Source organism: Drosophila gunungcola, unplaced genomic scaffold (genome assembly GCF_025200985.1).
Source record: "Drosophila gunungcola strain Sukarami unplaced genomic scaffold, Dgunungcola_SK_2 000001F, whole genome shotgun sequence".
NCBI classification, from domain to species: domain Eukaryota; kingdom Metazoa; phylum Arthropoda; class Insecta; order Diptera; family Drosophilidae; genus Drosophila; species Drosophila gunungcola.
In genome coordinates this window covers 8571353-8592619 of record NW_026453197.1, presented here as the reverse complement: position 1 = coordinate 8592619, position 21267 = coordinate 8571353, and the positions used below count along the sequence as shown (strand labels likewise).

Below are 21267 nucleotides of genomic sequence, written 5' to 3'. Positions count from 1 at the left end.
TTCGACTTGCAAATAAAACCATTCGTTGGTTTCTTAGCATTCAATTAATTTTCAAATAATTTGCAAATAAGAAGAGAAGCAAAAGCATAATAAATAGCTCTCGATTGTTTTGATGGTTTTCTCTAAGTCTGCATTTTGCCAAATTAGTTTTCGCTCTTGATACTTGATGCATATAATTTGGAAATCAAACGATTAATTCTGCTGACAAATTTAAACGCTTCATGGATCGGAATTTATTAAATATTTGTATATAATTGTCAAACATTATTAATAAAGCTTGCTTGCACAAATTAAAAGCTCTGCATTTTCTTAGAAGCTATACATAACGCGAAAAACAATTTGTATCGGTAGTTAACTTTTACAACTCGATTGTAAAAGTACATTCTATAAACTTTTCCTTTTTTTCTCGGTTTAACTTACAAATTTTGTTTCTTTTCAAATTTTCAAATTCATATTCATATTACATCTTACATATGGGAAATTTGATGCCTCCGCCGCTACTTGTGCCTTGTTTTGGGGACGGAAATAAGAGATTTTACAAGACAGTGCGCACTCCCCTGGGATTTTCCGCACATTCTTTAACAGGCAAACAACTTAGCCAGACCAAACCCCATACCGCCGGAGAAAACGTTTAAAGGCAACTTGACACGCCGGCAAATAAAATCTAAACTTCTTAAAGAAAACCCTCATCTTGCACCTCACCGCTTCCGCTGGGGGGTCGATAAAGCTAAAAACGAATACGAAAGGCAGTAAAAAAAAATGATAAACGCTTCAACTGATGACACATTCAGTTTCACACACGAACGACTTTCAATTTACATTTGATGTTTTATGTTTCGCAGCATTTACCAAACGAAAAGCGAAGAAAAACCGAATGAAGCAGACGGGGGATGGAGCGAAAAGAAAAAGAATCACTCATACGCACCCACGCACATGAGGATTGGCGCCCGACGTTTGACGCCGCATGGCAAAGCGCTTAGAACGGAAATAGCACAAAAAATACTGCCAGCCCAGACCAAGTAGAACTTACCAAAAGGCAGTAGCTCGAAGGAGTGGAGGCAGGGCAGGAGCGTTCTACAGACGACAACGGTGCCAAAAGGACGAAACGAGGAGAAGCGGGCTGAGTTGGGTAAATAAACGAAAAATATTTTGTACTTCAAATAGAAAGCGAAGAGCTGAACAAAAATTCGGGAGCTTAAGGGACTACTTAAGCTTTGCAATGCCCTTTATAAACCATTAGATTATATCCGAACCATTACTAGTTTTTCTGCCTTAAGCTCAATTTTTATTTTTGAAAATTTTCTAATCAATGGTAATCTAAAATTAACTAATTTAAAACAATTATTTTTATCTGCTTGCTTTAAAGTTGAAGTTGTTCTCGTTCAAATATTTAAAGTAAAGTGTGGGCCTCAGAAATTACTTATGTTTTTAAATTACTTAAAAGTGTAAAATCCTTAATAAAGAGTATTTTAAAATGTCATAATATAAGGTTGAACAAAAAAAGAGTTATCTAACACGCATAACACAAAGTTTTCAACACAATCAAAAAATCTGGATTTATTTTTAGAAAAGGCATCCGATTTGACGTGATTTTTGGCTTTGATAAGCTAGGAAAATATCGCTTGTATCTTGTTTAAAATTTAATAGACATTGTTAAGATTTTGCTTGTAAACTTTATTTGTATATCGACCTGGTATACAAAATTTATGATTAAGCAAAGTCCACTCTACGTTCTCAAATATCCAACAAAATTACTTTCGAGCCCGCAAACCAGCATGAATTTCCAAAAACACAAAAAACAAAACTTCTTGCAACTTGTAATAAGCAGCACTCAAGGATATTTCTTACATATTGACAACTTCGTAGTGTAAACTTTTCAATGGTCACTTGTGAGCGTTTCGCCGAAAACCGATGCTTGACAAGTTGCCTCTTTTGAGATCGGCCACAAAGGCACTTCAGATGGAGGAGGCCCACAAAATAGAAAAGACGCACTCAGCATGCGGTCAGCAAAAAACAAGAAAGTAAAACAAAAGCACCCAGAAAGCAGATGAGCAGAAATTGCCCATAACGAGCACTTGACCAAGGACAAAATGTGAGATGTTCAGAAGAATTTCCCAGCATATTTTGTATACCTTTTTCTCGGCACAACTGTCCCTGTATCCGTGGCAAATAAATTTAAAACGCTCGAAACGAAAAAAGGCGATGCACTTAAAGACCCCACATTTGTCTCAATGAAGGCCGTGTCACATAAGTAACCTTAAGTTCTCTTTTTACCTAATTTATACAGTTTACGCTCTCCGATGTCCAATGTCCCAATGTCCCGATGTCTCTGCGGTTCACCATTTATGTCCGGGTCCGGCTGTGGAAGCCATATAATTGCGCTTATCTCTTGGCGCACACTCAAGTGGCCCGGCTCAATATGTTTTTGGAGTGAAATGAAGTGCCCATCGTGTCCACTTGGAAAAAAGAAAGGAGGAGGAGGGCAACGGCCAAGGGGCAGTGGCAATGGAATCCCGGCAGAAATTTTTGTATTTGATTTAAAAGGAAATACCTTTTTTAGCTGAAGCCTCTCCGGTTTACCCTGCTGTTTTTTCTTTTTCCTTGGTGCTTCCTTTTTTTGTGTGGTGACATTTTTATACTCTGTGTGTTTGTGTGCTTTTGGATAGCTTTTTGGCATGCTACCAATGAGATTATCTTAAGTGGGGTGTTGTTTTTCTGTCCGAAGGAAGGTGGAGAACCCTCAATTGCAGTCTCGAAGCTGTGTTTCCTTTTTTGCGGCTGTATGGCAAAGAAATGAGTTTCGCAATAGTTTTTAACTGTCTGGGGGGTCTGTGGTTTTTCCTTTCCTCTAACAGCGGGTTGTTAGGTAAATCGATGTAAATTGCTTTTTAAAGAAGTTGAATGAATAAATTATGTGCCCAAATAGGAGGCCAAATAGGAGAAGATTCATTGTCGATATAAATAGTAAAGACTTTTGGAAGAAGTTTCTTTTGAACAACAAAAAAAGGTAAGTAAAGTTACAAACTGAGATAAAACCTTTCAAAAGAAGAGAAAATATAAAAAGAAACACAAGTTCAATTTAAATCCTATACACCAATGTGAAACCATTCTTAAAGTTATAAAAATTTGACTTAAAATCTTAATTATTAATAATTTAATTAAGATATTTATCTCGTAGAAGCCAGTTGTGGTGCAGTGTGCATAAAATAATTTAACAACTTAAACAATGGCTTTTTATGACCGAATACTCCAGCCATTTAGTAATAGATTTAATACTTCGTTTAAGCCAACAGAATTTTCATAGGAAAAGTTAAATCTTCCATCGTTTTCCGATACACCCTCGCCAAGGTCTCTCTGTTTTGCTGTGAGTGCATCTTTTGAAAGCCTCAAGTGTGAACACACATTATAATAAACGCCTCAATTGTTGTGCAGTCATCTGTGTAATTTATGTTTAGCTAATGTTCAGGGATCGATGAGCTTGTCAGCTTTTGTGAATCACAACGCCCGCAGACGCACACGAGGTCCTGTATCCTATATCCTGGCCCGCACACACACAACACACACACACATTCCCCAACATTAGCCCCCCGAAAACCGAAGGAAGCTGGAAAATGACGTTAAGGTTGCTTCGTTGAGTCTAATAGACTTTCATGTCTGCCCCAGTTTACAGCAAGTCCTGCGAAAAATCCTTTTTCCATCTTGTTCCCCAACTCCGACATTTTGCTGGTGTTATTCTCCCCAGAGTTCTCGTTTTTTTTTTTTTTTAGACATTTTTCCATGATTTCTTATTTTTGCCAGAGGGGCGAATCTGTTGCGCTGTTCTGTTTTGTCGTTAGAGAAATTCAATTTTTTTATTTGTCGCTCCGACGTTAAGTCATTGATGTGTGAAATTTGTGAGCTACGCCGGGAGGAGAGCAGCATCAACAACTTGACTTTGATCGATTTTTAAGGCAGTTTCTCAAGCCCACTTTGATTTTCTTTCTGGCCCTCTGGCTGGTTTTAAATTTCTTCACACATCTAGTGGGCCCCGAAAAAAATTTCCTTGAGTTCGGATCCCATATTCTGAAGTCAGCTCATTCCAGTCCAGTCACTTGTCTTGTACACAGCTCGTACGGTTTCACCTGTACAAAAACCAAAAGCTCCAAGAAATTCCGTATTCAAAAAAATTCAAAATCTTTTCATAAGTTGATCTCTTGTCTGAAACTTGCTGTAAGTTGTGTCAATTTCCATGTGCTTTTGCTAATTTTTCGTCCTTATAGATCCCATAAGATGTGCTGCCAAGGAGCCTGTGGATCGGTGTCTTATGCCCTGGCATACGGACCCGTTGGACCCGCCCTGCCAGCCATGAACTACAACAACTGCTGCTGCGGCCCCAATCCGCCCTGTGGTCCCTGGACATGTCCGCCCAACAGGTGTTGTGGCGCCGGCGAATGGGGCTGCTTCGGGCCCTTCTACTGAGCATCCCTTGGAATCGAACAGAGTCCAGAAAATTGACCGAACAGGAAAGGATGTGGAATTTTTTTGTGCTTTTGGTTAAAAAATGAAGACAAGTAAAACAATAAAATTAATAATACTGGATTAAAAGTGTATTTGTACAGTGGATATTATTTGACATAACGCAAATTATTATTAAAAATTAAAAATTTGATTCGATAAACACCAATTTTTCCAAAGACAACAAAAAAAATTTAAGAAAAAACACTTGCTACCAATAAAACATTTTTTAATTTGACCAAATTCGGCTATTCATTTTCCCAAAGGTAAATACGTTGTCAGACATCTAGAAATGGTTAAAAAAATTTAAAAAAAAAAATTTATGAAACGTTTGAACGCATTATTTTTTTTATTTGACCAAGTTCATCTCTTAAATTGCGCACTACCACCAAAAAGATATTCACTGACTTTCAATAAATAGCTGATATTACTTTTTAATGTTTAGATAGTTTTCCATTGCAAAAGCAGCATTTATAATTTAGTTAGTCCCATCACTAAGATTTTGAAACTGCATGTCTAACCCAATGTTTTATGTTTTTTCCTTCTTCTGACTGCTGTCCAATGTGCAGAGCTGGGCATCCAGCGGGGATAGGATGTGCGGCACATAGCAGTTGTTGGTGTTCTTCTTGCGGCTAGTATCAAGGACATAACACTTATCGCAAGGACCGCACGGTGTGGGTATAAAGTCTCGGCCAGTAAAACGCAGGGTGGATAGAGGTGGATTGTTGCAGGCCAGATCGTAAGAGGCACAAGCCCAGCCACCGCACATGATTACGATATGGAAGCAGCAACTGAATGGGAAAGCGATTGTGTTAAAAAATGATAAAAATAATTTAAAATACAACTTGGTACTGTTGCATCTGAATAAGCAGTTTAACAAAGCAGTTACATTTAATATATTTTTAAAGATAATTATATTTAAGTTATTTCCACTAAATCACTTTAATTAAAATACACAATTAAACTGTTGCTATAATCTTATATTAAATATTATTTCTAATTTTTTAACTTTTAACATGTAGTCTACCAAATATTCAAAAATAAATTAAAAACTCACCCCGCTGGAAAACTAGGTGTAAGATGTTGTTCCGACAACTATAGGACATGGACTGAAATGTTTTTATTTCATGGTTGACAGTGGGCAGCTCTCGAAGCCTACTTGGAACTAGAAATTTGGGCTGCCTCTCGACTTTGTGGCCACTCCAGGACTGATACTGATCCCAACCTCGACCATCATCAGCAGCAACCGCCGCAACAGCCTCCGCAGGCGGAGCAGTCGTTACATGGACCACATGGCGTGGGTGCGAAACAGCGACCCGTGAATCGCAGTGTCGACAGCCGCGGATTGCAGCAGGCGATGTTGTAGGAAGCACAGGCCCAGCCACCACACATCTTGGCTTTCCAAAACTCTACTATATTTTTCTCTTTGGAGGGGTTTAGTTTTTGCCTGGAGCAGACACAAAATCGAGTGCTTGGTGCCGAAGTGGAAAACGAACTGAAGTTGACTGGCCGACCAGGGACCAAAGGCGATTTTCCGCTCTGACAGCTGTTGACAATCTCATCGACGCCGCCCTCGGGCTGCCTTTGCTTTGAAAATCTGGCCTAAAATGGAAGACTGGCTAAACCGGAATCTGAAAGTGGGCGGCACCATGGAACACGAGTGGAGGAACCGAACTGTAAAGGACGTAATGAGCAGTGTACTCTATTCAATTGGCATAATTACTCTGTGAAAGTCATGAGTTACCAATTTATTTTAATTTCGAAGAATTTTAAAGATCTCTTGCGGATGTGCCAGAATTAATGAAAATTTTAGATAAATATTTTGTTATGAGATTTCTATCGATTTTAATCGATATTTTTTAATCTTGCATATATTTACAACTGGTCACTATTTTTATTCTTTTCCCCAGTTCAAAGTGCGCCTAGTACTTATTCAATTTCATAATTCCATTACTTCTGCTAGCCATTTACAACTGCACAGTTGGCAATGCAAATATATATCCGCCGGATAACGAACCGTTGTGAAACTTTTTCCCGCTCCCATCCAGGACACTCCACTCCAGCTCCAATTCAACCAGGCGGACACAATCAATTACATTAGTATCCGCCAGACCAGACCCTCTGGTAAAAGGGGGCGTGGCTGGGCGAGAGGATCTAATAGACAAGCCCACGCATGGTCGACTGTGCAAATAGTACTCAGAGGAAATACGGCAGAGGTTTGGTGGTTCCAGTTGTGTTTTCTGAGCGGACATATGTAGGACTTAAATGAGACCAAAGTCCAAAACTATTTAAAGTCAAGTGTAATCGTTTAGCTGGAGAAAAAAAAGCTATAATATAAAGCTATAATATAAAAAATCATTTAAATTTCTCAAAAACTACAAATTTGTCATGATTAAACCGTAGGATATCCTTTGGCCGTTTTCTTTTAACTGTCAACTAAAAGTATATTTTAAACTGCAAAATTGTATATATATTCTGAGCTTACAATCTACTTTTAGCCTATTATAAGGACGAGAAAACTGGCCATATAGTTGTAAAATGTTTATCATTTCATGTTTAAGGTAATCAAAACTTTGATTATAATTTTTGAGAACTATCAGCCTAAAATCCCTAATATTGGTAATTAATTATTACTGTAATTTCATCAGTCTATGATCTTTTATTTTGTTGATAAATTATTGCTCTTATACTCGGGAGTGTTCCAACCTGTATCTCTGCCCCACTTGTCATTTTTTCGAGAAATACTTAACGAAGCTGCAAACGTTTTTATTCCACAACAATTGCCAAATTTTCCAAGTGGTTTTTGCGACGATTGGCGGACAAAAAGGTGCTAAATAGGCGCCTGGAGCTGTGAGTGGTCGACTACCGTCATTGCCCCGGAGTATTTAGCACTCTTTTTTGCGGCAAGAATTTAGCAACAGGTTGTCAAGGACTTCTGGGACCTCTTCTGGGATGAGTTGTGCGGCTCCGCGATGTCCACCGCGCTGTGGACCCTGCGGTGGCGGTTGTGGATCTGGCTGTAGGCCCCGCGGCGTTGGTGGCTGCTGCGGATCAGGTGGTTCCTGCTGCGGCGGCGGTTGCTGCCGATCTGGTGGGTTCTGCGGAGGATCCTGCAGCGGATCCTGCGGCGGATGCTGTGGCTCTGGACCCTGTGCCGTCGTCTCGTACCGCCTGAGCTGCGGCCCCGTGGGTCCCGTTCTGCCCTGCATGAAGTGCAGCTGCACCTGCAACTGCGGATGCTGCGGCAGCGGCAGCGGATGTGCCCCGCCCTTCTATTTTGTGCCCAACAACTGCCGCAATTGCTGGGAGTGGGGTTGTTTCGGCCCCCTTTACTAGTATACCCTGTAGTATCTACCCTGTTGTTGCACTTTTGATGGAACTTTTCATAGTTTTGAATGCAATAAATTCACGTGTCAGCCAGAGTTATTTCTTCCAGTTTTATTTTCTGTCATTTTTTTTTGCCATTCTGACAGGCTAACAAATGACCGAGGTCCAGTTTTAGGGTTGCCACACAGTTTGCGCCATGGAAATCATTTAACATTCGAACTTTTGTTAGCTAGCCCGCAAGAAAATCAAAAAAACAAAAAATGGACAGGGAAAAGTTTCCATTGGCAGAGGCTGGCAAAACAATGGAAAAATGGGTAAAATCTGAAAGCTGCTTGTTTTGGTTTTGCATACGAAGCGAACGCGGGGGCGGTGCTGGACAAAAAATGTTTGGGAAAAACAAAATATGCGTGCGAAAACCTTCCAATCTATTTGGTTACACGACGTACTTATGTAGGTCATGGATCTGACAGTTTTTGTTCAACTATTCGGTTGTATTTTTTAGCGAAGACAGGTCAATTGTACGAACTTTTTGACAACGCTCTACGGGTAAGAGTCAACCAAATATTTTGGTTTAAAACCTGCCGTACTTTGAAACAAATTGGTGCGCTGCTGACCATAATTTAGTCTTTTAATTAAACCTCAAATTTATTTGGCTCGCAAACTGCTAATTAAGTATTGGCTGAAACACAAATGGAAATGGTTTTAAATGTTAAAATAAAATAAATAAGGATTTATTAAATAATTTCAACTGACAAAAATAAAGCGTTGAACATTATTTTGAATCAAAAGCGTTTAAAAAGTTTAACTGGAATCAAATAATTATGAAAAAGTTTTATAATTGATAATTATACATGTAGATTTACGAACTTTAATAATAGTGGCACTTCTAATAGACCTTAGTTTAAAAAAATATCAATTCACTTTTTTTTTTGGAATATTATAAATAAAATATTAAAAACCAAATGTCTGCTTAATCAGGTAATTATATGGTGCCTTTCCAAACAAATTAATTGACTGGCGTTACTTGTATTGGCAGTAGCCAAGAATAAATCTCTTGAAGTGATTTATTTTGTCGGTTAACATCAACCGCATAATAATCCACAACTTGACTTACGATTTTATACATAACCTATTTTTATTGGCTGAATGTCTTGCTGACATTTTTAATAGAAGCACATCCGTTTCTTTTTATGAAAGGAAATTGCCAAATTGCGGATATAAAATTGATTTTTCAATTGCTTTATATATTATATTGTTGCATTATATTATTACTAGAATATTTGATTACTAGAATACATTTGATGTCTTTCATGTTGAAGTTGTACAACTAAAAAACGAAACACTTATTTTGTAGTTTAGTTTCATTGCATTTAAATTATTTAAAAATCCACCTCACAACCTATTTTAAAAATTTTTTAAAAGGAAAATCCAATAATTTATTTACTTAGCCTCGGATTGGAAATTAATAGATAAATTTTTGTTATATTGTTTGCTAAGTGTGGTCTTAAAAACAAATGTTTTAATACCGTAAAACATAATACATTAAAAAAAAAAAACTAAAATAAACAGCTCACAAGATACCTGATCTAATCAGTTTTGTTTAAGTTTTAAAATATATTCCCAAAGGGTGTATCCTTTTTAGTGTGCACATGTTTTATTTTAGGCATGATGTCGTAAGAAACAACTAAAACATTTAACTGTAGAATAGAAAACCCGTCTATCTTGGCATATATCCCTGTAGGGAAATGCCGCTGAGACCGTAAATTATTTTGCAAGAGCCCCACTAAAAACCCGAAGTAAAATCACAGATATCATCATCACCCTGTCGCAACTCTCAACTGAAGTAACTCACCTTTGGGTAAATGGGGAGCAAGGCAAATGTTATGACTGCCGGCAGTTGTTGTCTTTGTGTGTTGTGATTGTTGTTCTGCCGGCAATAAATTAACTTATTTTAGCACGTTACACGGCTTCTTCCACACACTCCAATGGGCTGCTGCTGCTGCTTTTTCCTTCGCACACACACATGGCACTAGATGGGCGGTGGGCCGCGAAAAATGGGCGGGTTTTGCTGAAAGAGCAACGTCAGGGGATTTCGGGACCGACCAGGATATATCTCGCACTGGGGGATAGGGCTTGACCTATGCCAGGGGCTCTCAGTTACGCTCTTTGCCCTTTCTCGAGTATTTTGTGGATTTTGCACATTTCTCACATATTTTTCATAATTTTCGCGAGCAATTCGCGTTGGTCCAAAAAACGTGTGTACGAAATAAAAGTTTTGCGAAACAAAAAGTTTGTCCTGTTTTCAGAGTTATTGGTTTTTTTTGTTATTTGTTTTGGCAGCACTCAAATCTCTGGTGAAATATTAATTTTCACAAATTCTGACACTTTTTAAGCCGGCATTTGTTTGTCCACCGAGTTTTGGCACTTTTAACGCAATTTTTGTTTTATTCTGTTTGTCGTTAAGCTTGTTGTTTACTTTTTTGTTGTGATGGGATATTATTTAAATTTATTGGCTCGTCGGCCCTCGTCTTTGGCAGTGTTGTTGTGGTTGTACTCGTGGGCGGTGGCGGTGGCAACAGCACAGCGAACCAAACGATTTGACATTATCAACGTAACTGAAGCATCAGCGGCAGGAAGCTGTCGGCCCTCGACGGCATAGGAATCGGAATCCCAACAACAGCAGCTGCTGCTGAAGGACCCGATGCCGATGCTGTTAAATAGAAGCTGGAATCGAAAGAATTCGGCTGTAATCGTGTCCTGCCGGCAAGAGAGAAAGGATAAAGAGCTGGCGCACTCGGCACTTGACGAAACCCGAGCCGAAGTCCTTCTTTTGGCCAGGGAAATTCCAGAGAGCAAAGAAGAAAAGTAGTCAAGAGCGGGAGAGCGTTTATTTAAATTTGGAGGGTATGGAAAAGCTTTCAAGTTCGAAAATGGCACTGTTTTCATTTAACAGGTTTACGAAGGGAAATTATTTTTAACAGAACACATAAAGGGATTGTGTAAGGATACATTTGAGCAATGTTATTTCGAGCAAATAAGGCAACTTTAATTAGAAATCTCTTGGCTTTGTAGCTATATCAATCAAAAAAACCCAAAGGAGTTTTATAAAAAATAAACTAAAGCATTATATACAAAACAATACAGAAGTTATACACTGTGGCTTAATTACTAAGCCGACAACTTTAATTTTAAGTTAAGTAGTGAGGTTTTAATAAATAAAGTTTCTTGAAAGTATTCGGGTGTTTTTCATACTCATTAGTTTAGTGTTTTTTTTTGGTGTTTGCTAACCAAATTATTGAGATAACTAAAGTTTAATGTAAAGGGCAATAAATTTTTTCAATCTATAAAATATTTAAATTCAATTTATTTAATAAAGTTCGTTTTATAAATCAGTTTGCATAGTTCATAATAAAATCAATGAAATGGGAGCCAAGATTATGTTTAAAGTCATGTTTGGTCACACATAAAAATAGCTTAAAATAAAATCCAGAAAGGGAAAAATATTAAGCGTGAACCTTAGGAGACAGTGACCAAAGTGGTCAACAGCAAACGGAACTAATGCACAACATGCAAAATGGAAACCATATTGACAAGATACAGTTTCCATGGAGAACACTGGAGTGCGGGGCAAAATACACCAGCAGCGGTAGCAACATAAAGCAATAAACAAGAAAATACCAAATGCATACGAGGCAGCAAACATGACAAGTAGCAGTGGCAGCAAACAAAACAGAGCAGGGAAAGGATACATGTGAACATGAATATATATACATATAAATATATATATAGATATATATAAATAGTGCTGGATATACTGGATGGAAAAGGATGCTCTGGCTAGACAATAACTGTAAAATGTAAATATTAATATTGTCATAATAGACAAGACAAGTTGAAAGGCAGAAGTTGGGGGCGGGGGTGGAGGGTGTCCGAAAGGGATAACGATGATGGCCACGACGATGATGATTGCCCCTATCCCAATGGATGCAATCCTGACGAATAACCGCAAAAGTGCCGTTAAGCTGCGCACTACTCTGATGCGAGCAAAACGAACAGAAACGAACGAAACGAAACGAAACAGAATACAAAATGTCAGCTCATTTCCGGTTGCTTAATTTGAAATCGTTGTGCCAAAAATTACAAATGAGCTGACAATGGCACACCGAAGAAACCAAACAAGCGCAAAATAACAGGACACGGCATGGCTGCCAGACAGAGGGAGGGGCAATGGCTATGACTATGGCATGGCTATGGCTATGGCGATGGCGATGGCGACAATAAGCACAGAATAGCAGCGTCTAATACGCAAAATAAACGAGAGCTGGCCACAGCATGACAGGCAGGATAACACTGGCCAGCTGGGCGCAGTCCCTTTCAGGACACCCAACTCCCGGAAAACTTCCCACCATATCACCCCTCGTGTTTTACAATTTAACGCACATCCTAACAAGGCAACGCCCCGTAGTTTAATTTTTGTCTCTCCGCCTCGATGTGTGCATGCATTTCATGCACTTGAAGAAAGAGCTTAGGAATAGACAACGGAATTTAAATGAATTATGTAAGATTTTATTAAGTAGAAAAATTCCTGTTTTAAAGTCTTTTATAATAATTCTATAATTAACAGTAATTAGTGTTAAAAAGTTTTACAAACAGTCATTGAACGGACTTGGACTTTATTGGTTATCAGAAAACTTTTAAGAGGTTTTGCTGGGTGTTAAACTTCGGCCCTCTGTACAAAATGTTAGGGATTTGATATGGGTACACATCATTCTTCCACTCAAAGCAATAGGTTTTTTCTTAAATTGCACACTCCCTCTCTTTCTTTCATTCATCTCTTTCTCTCCCTCTTCCGCTGTGCTTGCTGCACTCTAATCTAATGATGACAATTTTTTTAGTGTCGCTCTTTTATTGCGTATACGCCATGTGCAACTCGACGCATACATACTCACATGGAGATGGAAGCCACAATGTGTCGAAAATTTGGTGCGTCCAACGTCATTCACCTTTTCGTTGAGTGGAAGCGATAAAATGTACGGCGAGCACACTATCTGCAGCCATCAAGTTCTCCCTAGGACCTCCTTCTATGTTATCTTACGCTTCAAGGATTCCTCCAGCTGCCGACAGCTTTCGGGCCAAGGATGTTTCACTGCCAAATGGTCAAGTGGGAGACTTAGCTCTGCAGAAGGTGAATTCGATTCCTGATAAAATTATATGAGCAAAAATTTAAAAGAATATCTTCTTTTATTCAAGTGTGCAATTTTTCTTTTGAATATTTATTTTAATTGAAAATTTGTGCCTAAATTATCACTACTTCATAGGAATGCCTTCTGATGTCAATAAACTCGATTAAAACCCAACCCAAACTTAACACCTTGATTAGCGGTGTTCCAAAAACTTAATTAACGTTCAGCAACTAATTGACTAATTTATGCAAGTCAAATAAATGTCATGTCAACATATAATTAGTTATGGCGCCTGAAGTGGCGCTAAGCAAATGCGGATGTGTACGGCAAAGTGGAAAATTTGCTAATTTATGCATGATTTAAATTCGTTTTGGTAAGGAGCGTCTCTTTCGCGGCTAATTAAATTCTTGTAATGGAAAAATAGAGCAAACAAATTGAGTGCCTGGCTGAGGGAACTAAGCCAGGGAAATAAGCCGCTTCATGGGGACACAGCTTCGGCTGTTTTCACAACTTGGCTATACTTGCCATGCACTTTTGAGGTCATTCTGGGAGTCTCTAAGGATGTTCTTCGCCTTGTCAGCGGCTCCTGCTGTTGGCCAGTATAATTTTGTTATTGTTTCTGCATTGCATTACAGGCGACAGCGGAGCAACTCTTGCTGCTGCTTCCTAATCTAATCGATTAGTGAAAATTCAATTAGGCCGATCCACGGAGTCCCCTTTTGCTTAGCAGGCCCCAATGAAATTAAACGGGGAGAGCTGAACTTTAACTTTGACAGTTCGGTTCGTAAATATTCCATGTGCCAATGAGAGCAATTACTTTTGTACGGTTCAGCCGTCGTCCAACTCGTCAAATATTTGTTTAACGGGCTAAACGAAATATCGCCCTCTAAATCCATGTCACAATCCAGCTATAAAATAATAAATAGACCTACAAAAAATACCTAAATCATTCCATCTAGGAGAGGCAAAAAAAATGGCGCAAAGCTTCATAAAAAATGGTTGCGAATTTCAAACCAAGTGCAAACATTGTTGTAACGCAAAAATTTACAACACTTTAAACTATATAGCAGCCTCTGAAGCAGCAAAAAACCACCACAACATGGGGAGCAAAAACAAATGTCTATCAGTAAATGATTGAAAAAACTTGTTTTCAGGCTCCCCACACATGCAGAAAAGTGAGTAAACAATCGAAAAAGGGAATGAAATCACTGGATTCCCTTTGCAGAACACGGTAACATGACTAACCGCTTTAAAATTCACGTTTTTCAACAACATTAATATAATAATTCAATTTATGAATAATACTACAACTTAAAAAGTTGCAACTTAAAAGTAATTTTGGTTTTAAAAACACATTTTAAAATTATAGGCTTACCAACTTTTCCCGCTTGAAAGGGTAACAAAAGCTGTGCTAAAAAGGGTCGTAAATAAACAAGAGCAGATAGCATTTATAACGCCAACAAATTTTTGAGAGGACAACGTTTTCTATTGATTTTTAATTTGATGTCGAAAGATAATCGGCAGAATTTATCATACTTTTTTTTTGTACGACATTTTAGTAGGGAAGACTACATTTACAAAAATGTTTTATATATATTATTTATCAGAAACATTATCCCAACTAAATTTAAATAACATTTTTAGAATTATTTTTCTTTTTCTCTGTTTCACTTTTTATTTAACCTAGCTATACAACAGCAACATTAATTTACTTTTGCTTTGGCCTTTTCGTGGTTTCTGTGTTTTTCTCGTGGGCGGGTCCTTTGTCCTCCGAACAAAATAAGTCATAAATATATTTCGCTGATTTCATATTTTTCTACAAGGTTGCGAAAATAACTTGCATAATGTTTCATTCGAGGGAAGGAAGAGCAAAACACAAAACGGACTTAACCGAGGCACAAAGGGAATCCCGACAGAGGGGAAACCCCTACGAAGGGCAATACGAATAATTCACAAAGAATGAAACAGCAAAGAAAGGCTTACTATTCGTTGGGATATTTAAGTAGATTTGCCTGTTGTCTTTCAACTGTTTCCCATTTCCCATTTTCCATTCCACATTTTCCATTTCCATGGCCAGACTTACTTTCATATTTTATCATTCTTTTCTTTGGTCTTACCCGGTCTCTATATACCTTCAGCTCATTTTTTCGGTTGGCATGTTTTCGCGCTTCCTCCTTTTTTATTTCCACGCTTTTGTACTTATAATTTCTCACGTTTTCCTGCAAATGCAGCACAAAAATTTCTCGTAGTAACTTTTAATTTCATGCCATTTAATTCGTTGAAAGCGGAACGCGTAAAAGGAGCAAAAAATCGGCAGCTGAAGAAAAGAGAATACTGCAATTATGCCCGGGATGTATGTGTATGTAGGGCGCCAAGGAATTTGCCACAGGACACGCTTTATAGCAAAAGTTGTTTCCTTTCTTTTCCATTCGGAGATTTTCTTGGGTTTCTTAGCGTGAGCCCGCACACCTAAAAGTGGACAACTAGAGGAATCTCCTGAACTTGAAGAATTTCCGTTCATCTTTAATAGTTGGTAAAACAATAAGATGGCGTTATCTTTTGATCGCGTTTGTCTTGTACTTATTTTAAAAATATACATTTAAATAAATTTCTTTCTTTTCCTGATTTGTATTTTATTAATATTTTAATATATTCAAATATTCAAAAGAGGTTTGAACTAGATTTAAAGTAAAATCACTGCTTACTCTAGAAGTGAAAAATTACTTTCCGACTTCTTTTCATTATTGTTTACGTACCAAAAAATTGTTAACTTTGCCCACACACTTTTTAAACATTTTCTTTGTTGAAAGCCAACATAAAAGATTCATTTTATGTTGAAATATTTTCTCTAAAGGACAAGTTTAAAGTATCTGATAATTAAATACTTAGTTTGCTAATTACAATTTCTTGAAAGGCACAAAAAAGTATACTTGCTTTAGAAAATTTCCTTCGAATTTGTGACAAATATTAAATATTTAGGTTGTGCGGATGGCAAGATAGAAAATTGATTAACTTTTACCCAACAGGACGGGGGGTAAACTTTATTCGGAAAGCGTAAAACGTATAATGGAAAGCCAGAAAGGTGAGACCAACTAATAAAGTTTGCGGTGAAAGTAGCTTAGGCCACGCCCACTCATTGAAGCACTTTACCGGAGGCTGCATAATTTGCACATTTGTTGTGTGTGAGTTGCGCCTGGTCAGAGGGTTTGTGGCGAGAGGGGGGCTCCTACTTTTACCTTGTTCATTGCTGAAGTTTTAAGACATTACTTAACTGTTATGTGCAACGCAAGGTAGCACACACACGCCCACTTTCACGCAAATCACTTGGGCACGAAAGTGAAACTCGAAACTGGCAACTTTTCCTACATCACCCCAAGGACCTCTTCCACAAACCTACTCTCTTACCCCTGCTCATCGCTTGATTCACTCAGCTCGCAGCACGTCGACCTCTTCATCATCATCGCCCGGTCCTTTGCAACAAACTGCAAGCAAGTTGCAACCTTTTATGCGTGATGTGCCGAGGTGATGGAATCTGGATTTTGTGCTGAACAACTATATCTATATAAACTTAAGCATCTGGCGGTTGGTAGGAAGGCACTGTTCATTGAACAACAAATTGTTGAAGACTGATCAGTGTAGGTGGTAGTTTTAGTGAGCTAACATATGTACAAAGCCGCTACTATGTGTTATATTTTAATCTGTAATTTAGAGTTTTCCCCAAAAACATAAAATGTTCTCAGTTCGCTTGCACGTTTCTATATAGTCGTTCAATTTTCTCGTTTAATGTCAATCAACATATTTTCCGCGAGCACTGACAAATATTTGAGGTCACAACATATGTATCAATTTTCTATTGTGTTCCTTAAGGATCCGACAAATGGCAACTCGAGCTCAGAGCAACAAAAACCACATCGTACAAAAGAACAAACAACAATAAATTGATGGTGTTGAAATTGTTATTGAGAAATTGCGCCGCATCATCATCATCGACGTCGACGTCATCAAGATCAAAGAGGCTGACTAGTTTGGCTTATATATATTCTCAGCTCGCATATCCACCTCCTTTATCGCTATGCAATGACAATACAATTTAATATTGACAGCGGCGAAAATAAGAGAAAACAATCACCCCTGATACAAATTTTTCTATTTTTCTCCCACGTCTTCGCCTGTCGATATTTCATTTGTCTCGTGAGTTGTTCATTTTTGACTATATGACCATGGGAAAATGAATTTTCTTACGTTGTCAATGTATTTGATGCTTTCGTCAAATTGTCAGTTTTCAATCAACGTGAAATGAAGGACCAACAAATGCGTAAATTGTAATCAAATGAATTTTTGGTATTGAAAAATAAATTGATGTAATGTATAAAGTTTGTCACCGAATAAAGCTTTGAAATACTTTGTAATGTTTTTAAAATAAATAAAAAAAATTTTATGAAATGCAAAGCATTGAATTTGCAACCACAATACTTTGAAATCAATCAATAAATACAAAAATGATAACTAATTACATGAAATATGTATTTTCATATGGGTTAAAAAATAACCACGTGATATTGTTTCTAATATCAGGTAGTATATAATCGGAACGAGCCGGATCGGACGACTATAGCATATAGCTCCCATAGGAACAATCGGAAAAATAAATGAAAAAAAATTATAACTTTTCTGTTTTTTATTTTTTTGTTTAGTTCTTCGACATTTAGTAATGGTTAAATATTTCCGATTTACGGATTAAATTTCATCAAAGTCGGACGACTATATCATATAGCTCTCATAGGAACAATCGGAAAAATAAATGAAAAAAATTATAACTTTTCTGTTTTTTAATTTTTTGTTTAGTTCTTCGACATATAGCAATGGTTAAATATTTCAGAATTATGGTTTAAATTTTATCAAAATCGGACGTCTATATCATATAGCTCCCTTAGAAATAATAAAAATATATAAAATAACTATCAAATAATTGAGCTGCAAATCATCATAGCTTCAATGTTTTTAAACATATACGAAAGTAAATCATAATTTTAATGTTTTCAAAAATGTTTAATTCTTGCAATAGCTGCAAGGGTATATGAACTTCGGCTTGTTTAATCAATCACGTATATAACATGCAGTTGTCTACAAAGGCAAAAAGCTGTCTGGCATAAAAATTCGTTCTGCAATATTTCTATTATTTATCGATTTGCTGGCAGTCACTGCCATCTCTTCCCGTCGCATAATTTGAGCAAATATTATGTTTCCACTCATTTTATAATTGTCTTTTCCATTTCGGATTTACGAAGCATTTTTTCCGAATATTTAGCCGCATTTGAATAATTTGTCAAAAGCATTTTATTGTCATTTGTTACGCTCTATTAATTATGTGGCGCACACACAGAATGGCCCAGTCTACAAATCGGTTTTTTCCCTTCCTATAACGCTCATTATCTGTCCCTCTTTTCCCTTGCATTATTTATGCTCATTTTATCGCGTAATCTGTTTGCGAATGTTAAAGCAAAGGTTTTTTGCAATTATTTGTTTGGTATTTCATAAAATATTTTTTCCCCGTTTTGTCTGTTTGCTGTTTATAATAATTTTATGTGTTTGCTGTCAATTGTTTAATATTTTAATTGTTTTTGTTGCTGCTACTTTGACAAGTCGAGTGTAAACCGAGGGCATATGCTTTCATGAATAAACCAATATAGTTGCTAATACAAAGTGTGCGGGCCATTGAAAATATTTAATATGCCACTGGGACGATTACACAAAATGTTTATAATCGTACGCAGTTTGATAAATATGTTTAAAGAGAGTTGCAGGCATAATTTGTTTATCTATAAGCGCAAATCAGAGCATCAGGGATTTTGTTTAATTTTCTGGCAGTGGGGACACTTTATGAAGTCTTAATAGAGCGAAGATGAGCAAAAGATAAAACAGATAAAAAGATATTAATCACTCATTTCTGATAGAAATTCGTTGGGCTCATTTGCATACCCTTTTAGTTTTATTTACAGGACGAATACATATTTTTACTATATTTTCGCCTCCAATTTTCATTAATTAATATTTGCTACATAAAGCACTCAGTGCAAGTTAATATACTGCTTCCATGAACAAAAATAAAACGTACAGAAATAGCAGAAGGCTTATAAAGGGCTTCCTGCAAGTTCGCCGGAGAAAGAGCAGATAGCGTTGCAGTATAAATTGTTCATTACTGGTAGCTTTTTATTTAAATAAAATGTATATAAAACAATACTTATCATGCCAAATAATAACACGTCTCAGAAAGGAAAAATGTCTTTATAATAATTGAATAATGACGTTTTTGTAGTATTCCTTAAGAGTTTTCTTCCAGTTCTAAACTTAAGACAACATATATTTAAATACTCTTATTACGCATGTGAGTGTCATTAATTGTGGTAACACTTTTTCTCTCAGTGCACCCAAAAGCTGGGTTATACAATGCAATGCCCTTGGACTCAAACATGTAGGCATGCAAATTTGTAACAGAAAGTTGTTAAACCTTCGTAAAACGCGGCAGATGAAAAGGTTTTTCGGGGCGGCGATGAATGGAAGAAAAGGAATTCGTAACTTTGTGTTGTGGCCGCTAAGGACCTGTAGGTGTATATGTTTGTGTTTGTGTTTGTGTGTGTGTGCCTGTGTGGAAAGCACAAGGACCAGGGAACGAACATAATTATGCAAACTAATTAAAATACTCATACGACGCGTTCAACTTGCGCTGCTGTTACTGCCAGCCCCGCCCCCATCCTTGGCGCCCATTTTTAATTAACAGTAAGCGGCAGGAGGAAAGAGACGGTGGGGAAGGGGGATGGGGATATAGTATTCTGGGGCCTGAGATCCCCCACTGAGGAGCAAACAAAAATGAAAGACACTCACTTCCGCTTGACATGACGTGGAATGTTCTCCACATGCATTTGACTCCGCTCAATGGCGGCCTGTCAATGTGTGCGTCGGAGTGTGCTGGTGTGTGTCGGTGTGTGCTGGTGTGCGCAGTGCACAAATACAAAGCGAAACCGCAAAAACACAAATATAGTTGCATACTTCTGAGCGCCTACGAACAAAATGTCAACAGCGAGAACTGCAAAAAAGTAATGCCGGGGTCTCGATTACATGATACTCTTGACTCAACATGGCCCTTTTTTCCCTCTTTCGCATCCTCAAAAACATGTTACTTTTTTATAGTTATAAATTTATTAAAGTTTTTTTTAATAGTGGCACCATAATAGTATCTAGCCTTAAGAGAGTGAAATAATCTGGTTCAACATTAGTATATTTTTTGTGAGTTCCCAAAACTGTTACATATATTTATATTTAGTAAATTTATTGATATTAGAAACTGAAAAAAAGTTACATACATTATTATATAATACCAACCTATATCCCTTCGATAAACATACAGTATCTTAATTTGAAGCGACCAACTGCGGTAGAGGCAAAAGTTTATCATTCAGACCTTATAAAGTTTCAAGGACTCAATTTTCTAAACTTTCCATCAAACGGTGCATTAGTTTCTTGCAGTGCGTCATTGGCATAATTTCCCTTAAGCCTGGCAGGCCTCAAAAAGTCAGCAACACGTTGCCTCTAATGATATGACTAACGCTGACAGCCCCATTCGCACACTCGACTGTGCTGTGTGCGTTCTGTTTGGGGAATAAATTGTTAATTATTATTTGAAAAGAGTTACAGCCGCGCAGGCCGCAATCCTGGCGCTGATGAGGACCCTGGCGGAGGGTGGGCCTTGGCTGGCGTCGAGCCCTTTGTCGGGATCTGCATCCTGCATGGCAGGTTTTTGTGGTTGGTTTGGCTTGCAGTTTTAGTTTCGGCCCCCGATTCTCCGGCAGGGCGTGGCTCGACATGGTCGCCTGCGCCGGGGACTCGGGGCTGCTGCATGCCCATTTGAATCTGCATTTGGCTGCTGTTTTTGGATGGGGCATCTAAATTAACATTCGTGCATCTCCGCCCTCGCAGATAGTGCAGCGTCCACAGGAATTTATCAGAGGGGTCTTTGGAGGTTTCATTTTGATAACTATATTGACAAACAAAAATAACTGTTTTTGAATTTGTAAGTCCTTAAAGTTTGTAAGCCTAAAAAATATACAAATGGTTTGTAATTTCTTTATTTTCTTTTGATTTTAGACACGTTTATATAATAATTTCAATTGAATACGCTCAGGAGAAGGTACAAAATGACACTTTTGTGATTATGTTGGATAAGCGAAGACATATATTTTTTACGGCCTTAAATTTGTTTCATATT

The 21267-nt window shown here is 37.6% G+C and overlaps 5 protein-coding genes across 6 annotated transcripts in view; 2 read left to right on the top strand and 3 right to left on the bottom strand.

The window, feature by feature from the left end:
- The window catches only part of LOC128261834 (uncharacterized), a 42284-nt gene extending 31823 nt beyond the window's left edge, over positions 1 to 10461 (bottom strand). The window contains exon 1 of the mRNA XM_052995725.1: positions 9674 to 10461. The gene's annotated coding sequence lies outside the window, so the exon portion shown is untranslated. The remainder of the gene's footprint in view (positions 1 to 9673) is intronic.
- LOC128261837 (male-specific sperm protein Mst84Dc) lies at positions 4049 to 4589 on the top strand. Of its 2 annotated transcripts, none has more exons than XM_052995729.1 (2): positions 4049 to 4209; positions 4260 to 4589. In XM_052995729.1, exon 2 carries the CDS (start codon positions 4270 to 4272, stop codon positions 4456 to 4458), a length of 189 nt encoding a protein of 62 aa, XP_052851689.1. In that variant the 5' UTR covers positions 4049 to 4209; positions 4260 to 4269; the 3' UTR covers positions 4459 to 4589. The 2 variants fall into 2 exon arrangements, with proteins under 2 accessions (XP_052851689.1, XP_052851690.1); XM_052995730.1 differs by having other exon boundaries at positions 4054 to 4206.
- Positions 4903 to 5692, bottom strand: LOC128261836 (uncharacterized). The gene is made up of 2 exons (XM_052995727.1): positions 5552 to 5692; positions 4903 to 5285 (listed from the first exon to the last, which is right to left on the bottom strand). The coding sequence occupies exon 2, from the start codon at positions 5261 to 5263 to the stop codon at positions 5024 to 5026; it is 240 nt and encodes a 79-aa protein (XP_052851687.1). The 5' UTR covers positions 5264 to 5285; positions 5552 to 5692; the 3' UTR covers positions 4903 to 5023.
- LOC128261838 (male-specific sperm protein Mst84Db) lies at positions 5600 to 6058 on the bottom strand. Its single transcript, XM_052995731.1, has one exon. It carries the CDS (start codon positions 5884 to 5886, stop codon positions 5731 to 5733), a length of 156 nt encoding a protein of 51 aa, XP_052851691.1. The 5' UTR covers positions 5887 to 6058; the 3' UTR covers positions 5600 to 5730.
- LOC128261835 (small cysteine and glycine repeat-containing protein 2) lies at positions 7190 to 7935 on the top strand. Its single transcript, XM_052995726.1, has 2 exons — positions 7190 to 7344; positions 7403 to 7935. Exon 2 carries the CDS (start codon positions 7447 to 7449, stop codon positions 7828 to 7830), a length of 384 nt encoding a protein of 127 aa, XP_052851686.1. The 5' UTR covers positions 7190 to 7344; positions 7403 to 7446; the 3' UTR covers positions 7831 to 7935.
- Positions 10462 to 21267: the final 10806 nt, after the last annotated feature.

Bases quoted from the DNA above. Each gene is read 5' to 3' on its own strand.
- LOC128261837 (XM_052995729.1), top strand. From the start codon at position 4,270: ATGTGCTGCCAAGGAGCCTGTGGATCGGTGTCTTATGCCCTGGCATAC.
- LOC128261836 (XM_052995727.1), bottom strand. From the start codon at position 5,263: ATGTGCGGTGGCTGGGCTTGTGCCTCTTACGATCTGGCCTGCAACAAT.
- LOC128261838 (XM_052995731.1), bottom strand. From the start codon at position 5,886: ATGTGTGGTGGCTGGGCCTGTGCTTCCTACAACATCGCCTGCTGCAAT.
- LOC128261835 (XM_052995726.1), top strand. From the start codon at position 7,447: ATGAGTTGTGCGGCTCCGCGATGTCCACCGCGCTGTGGACCCTGCGGT.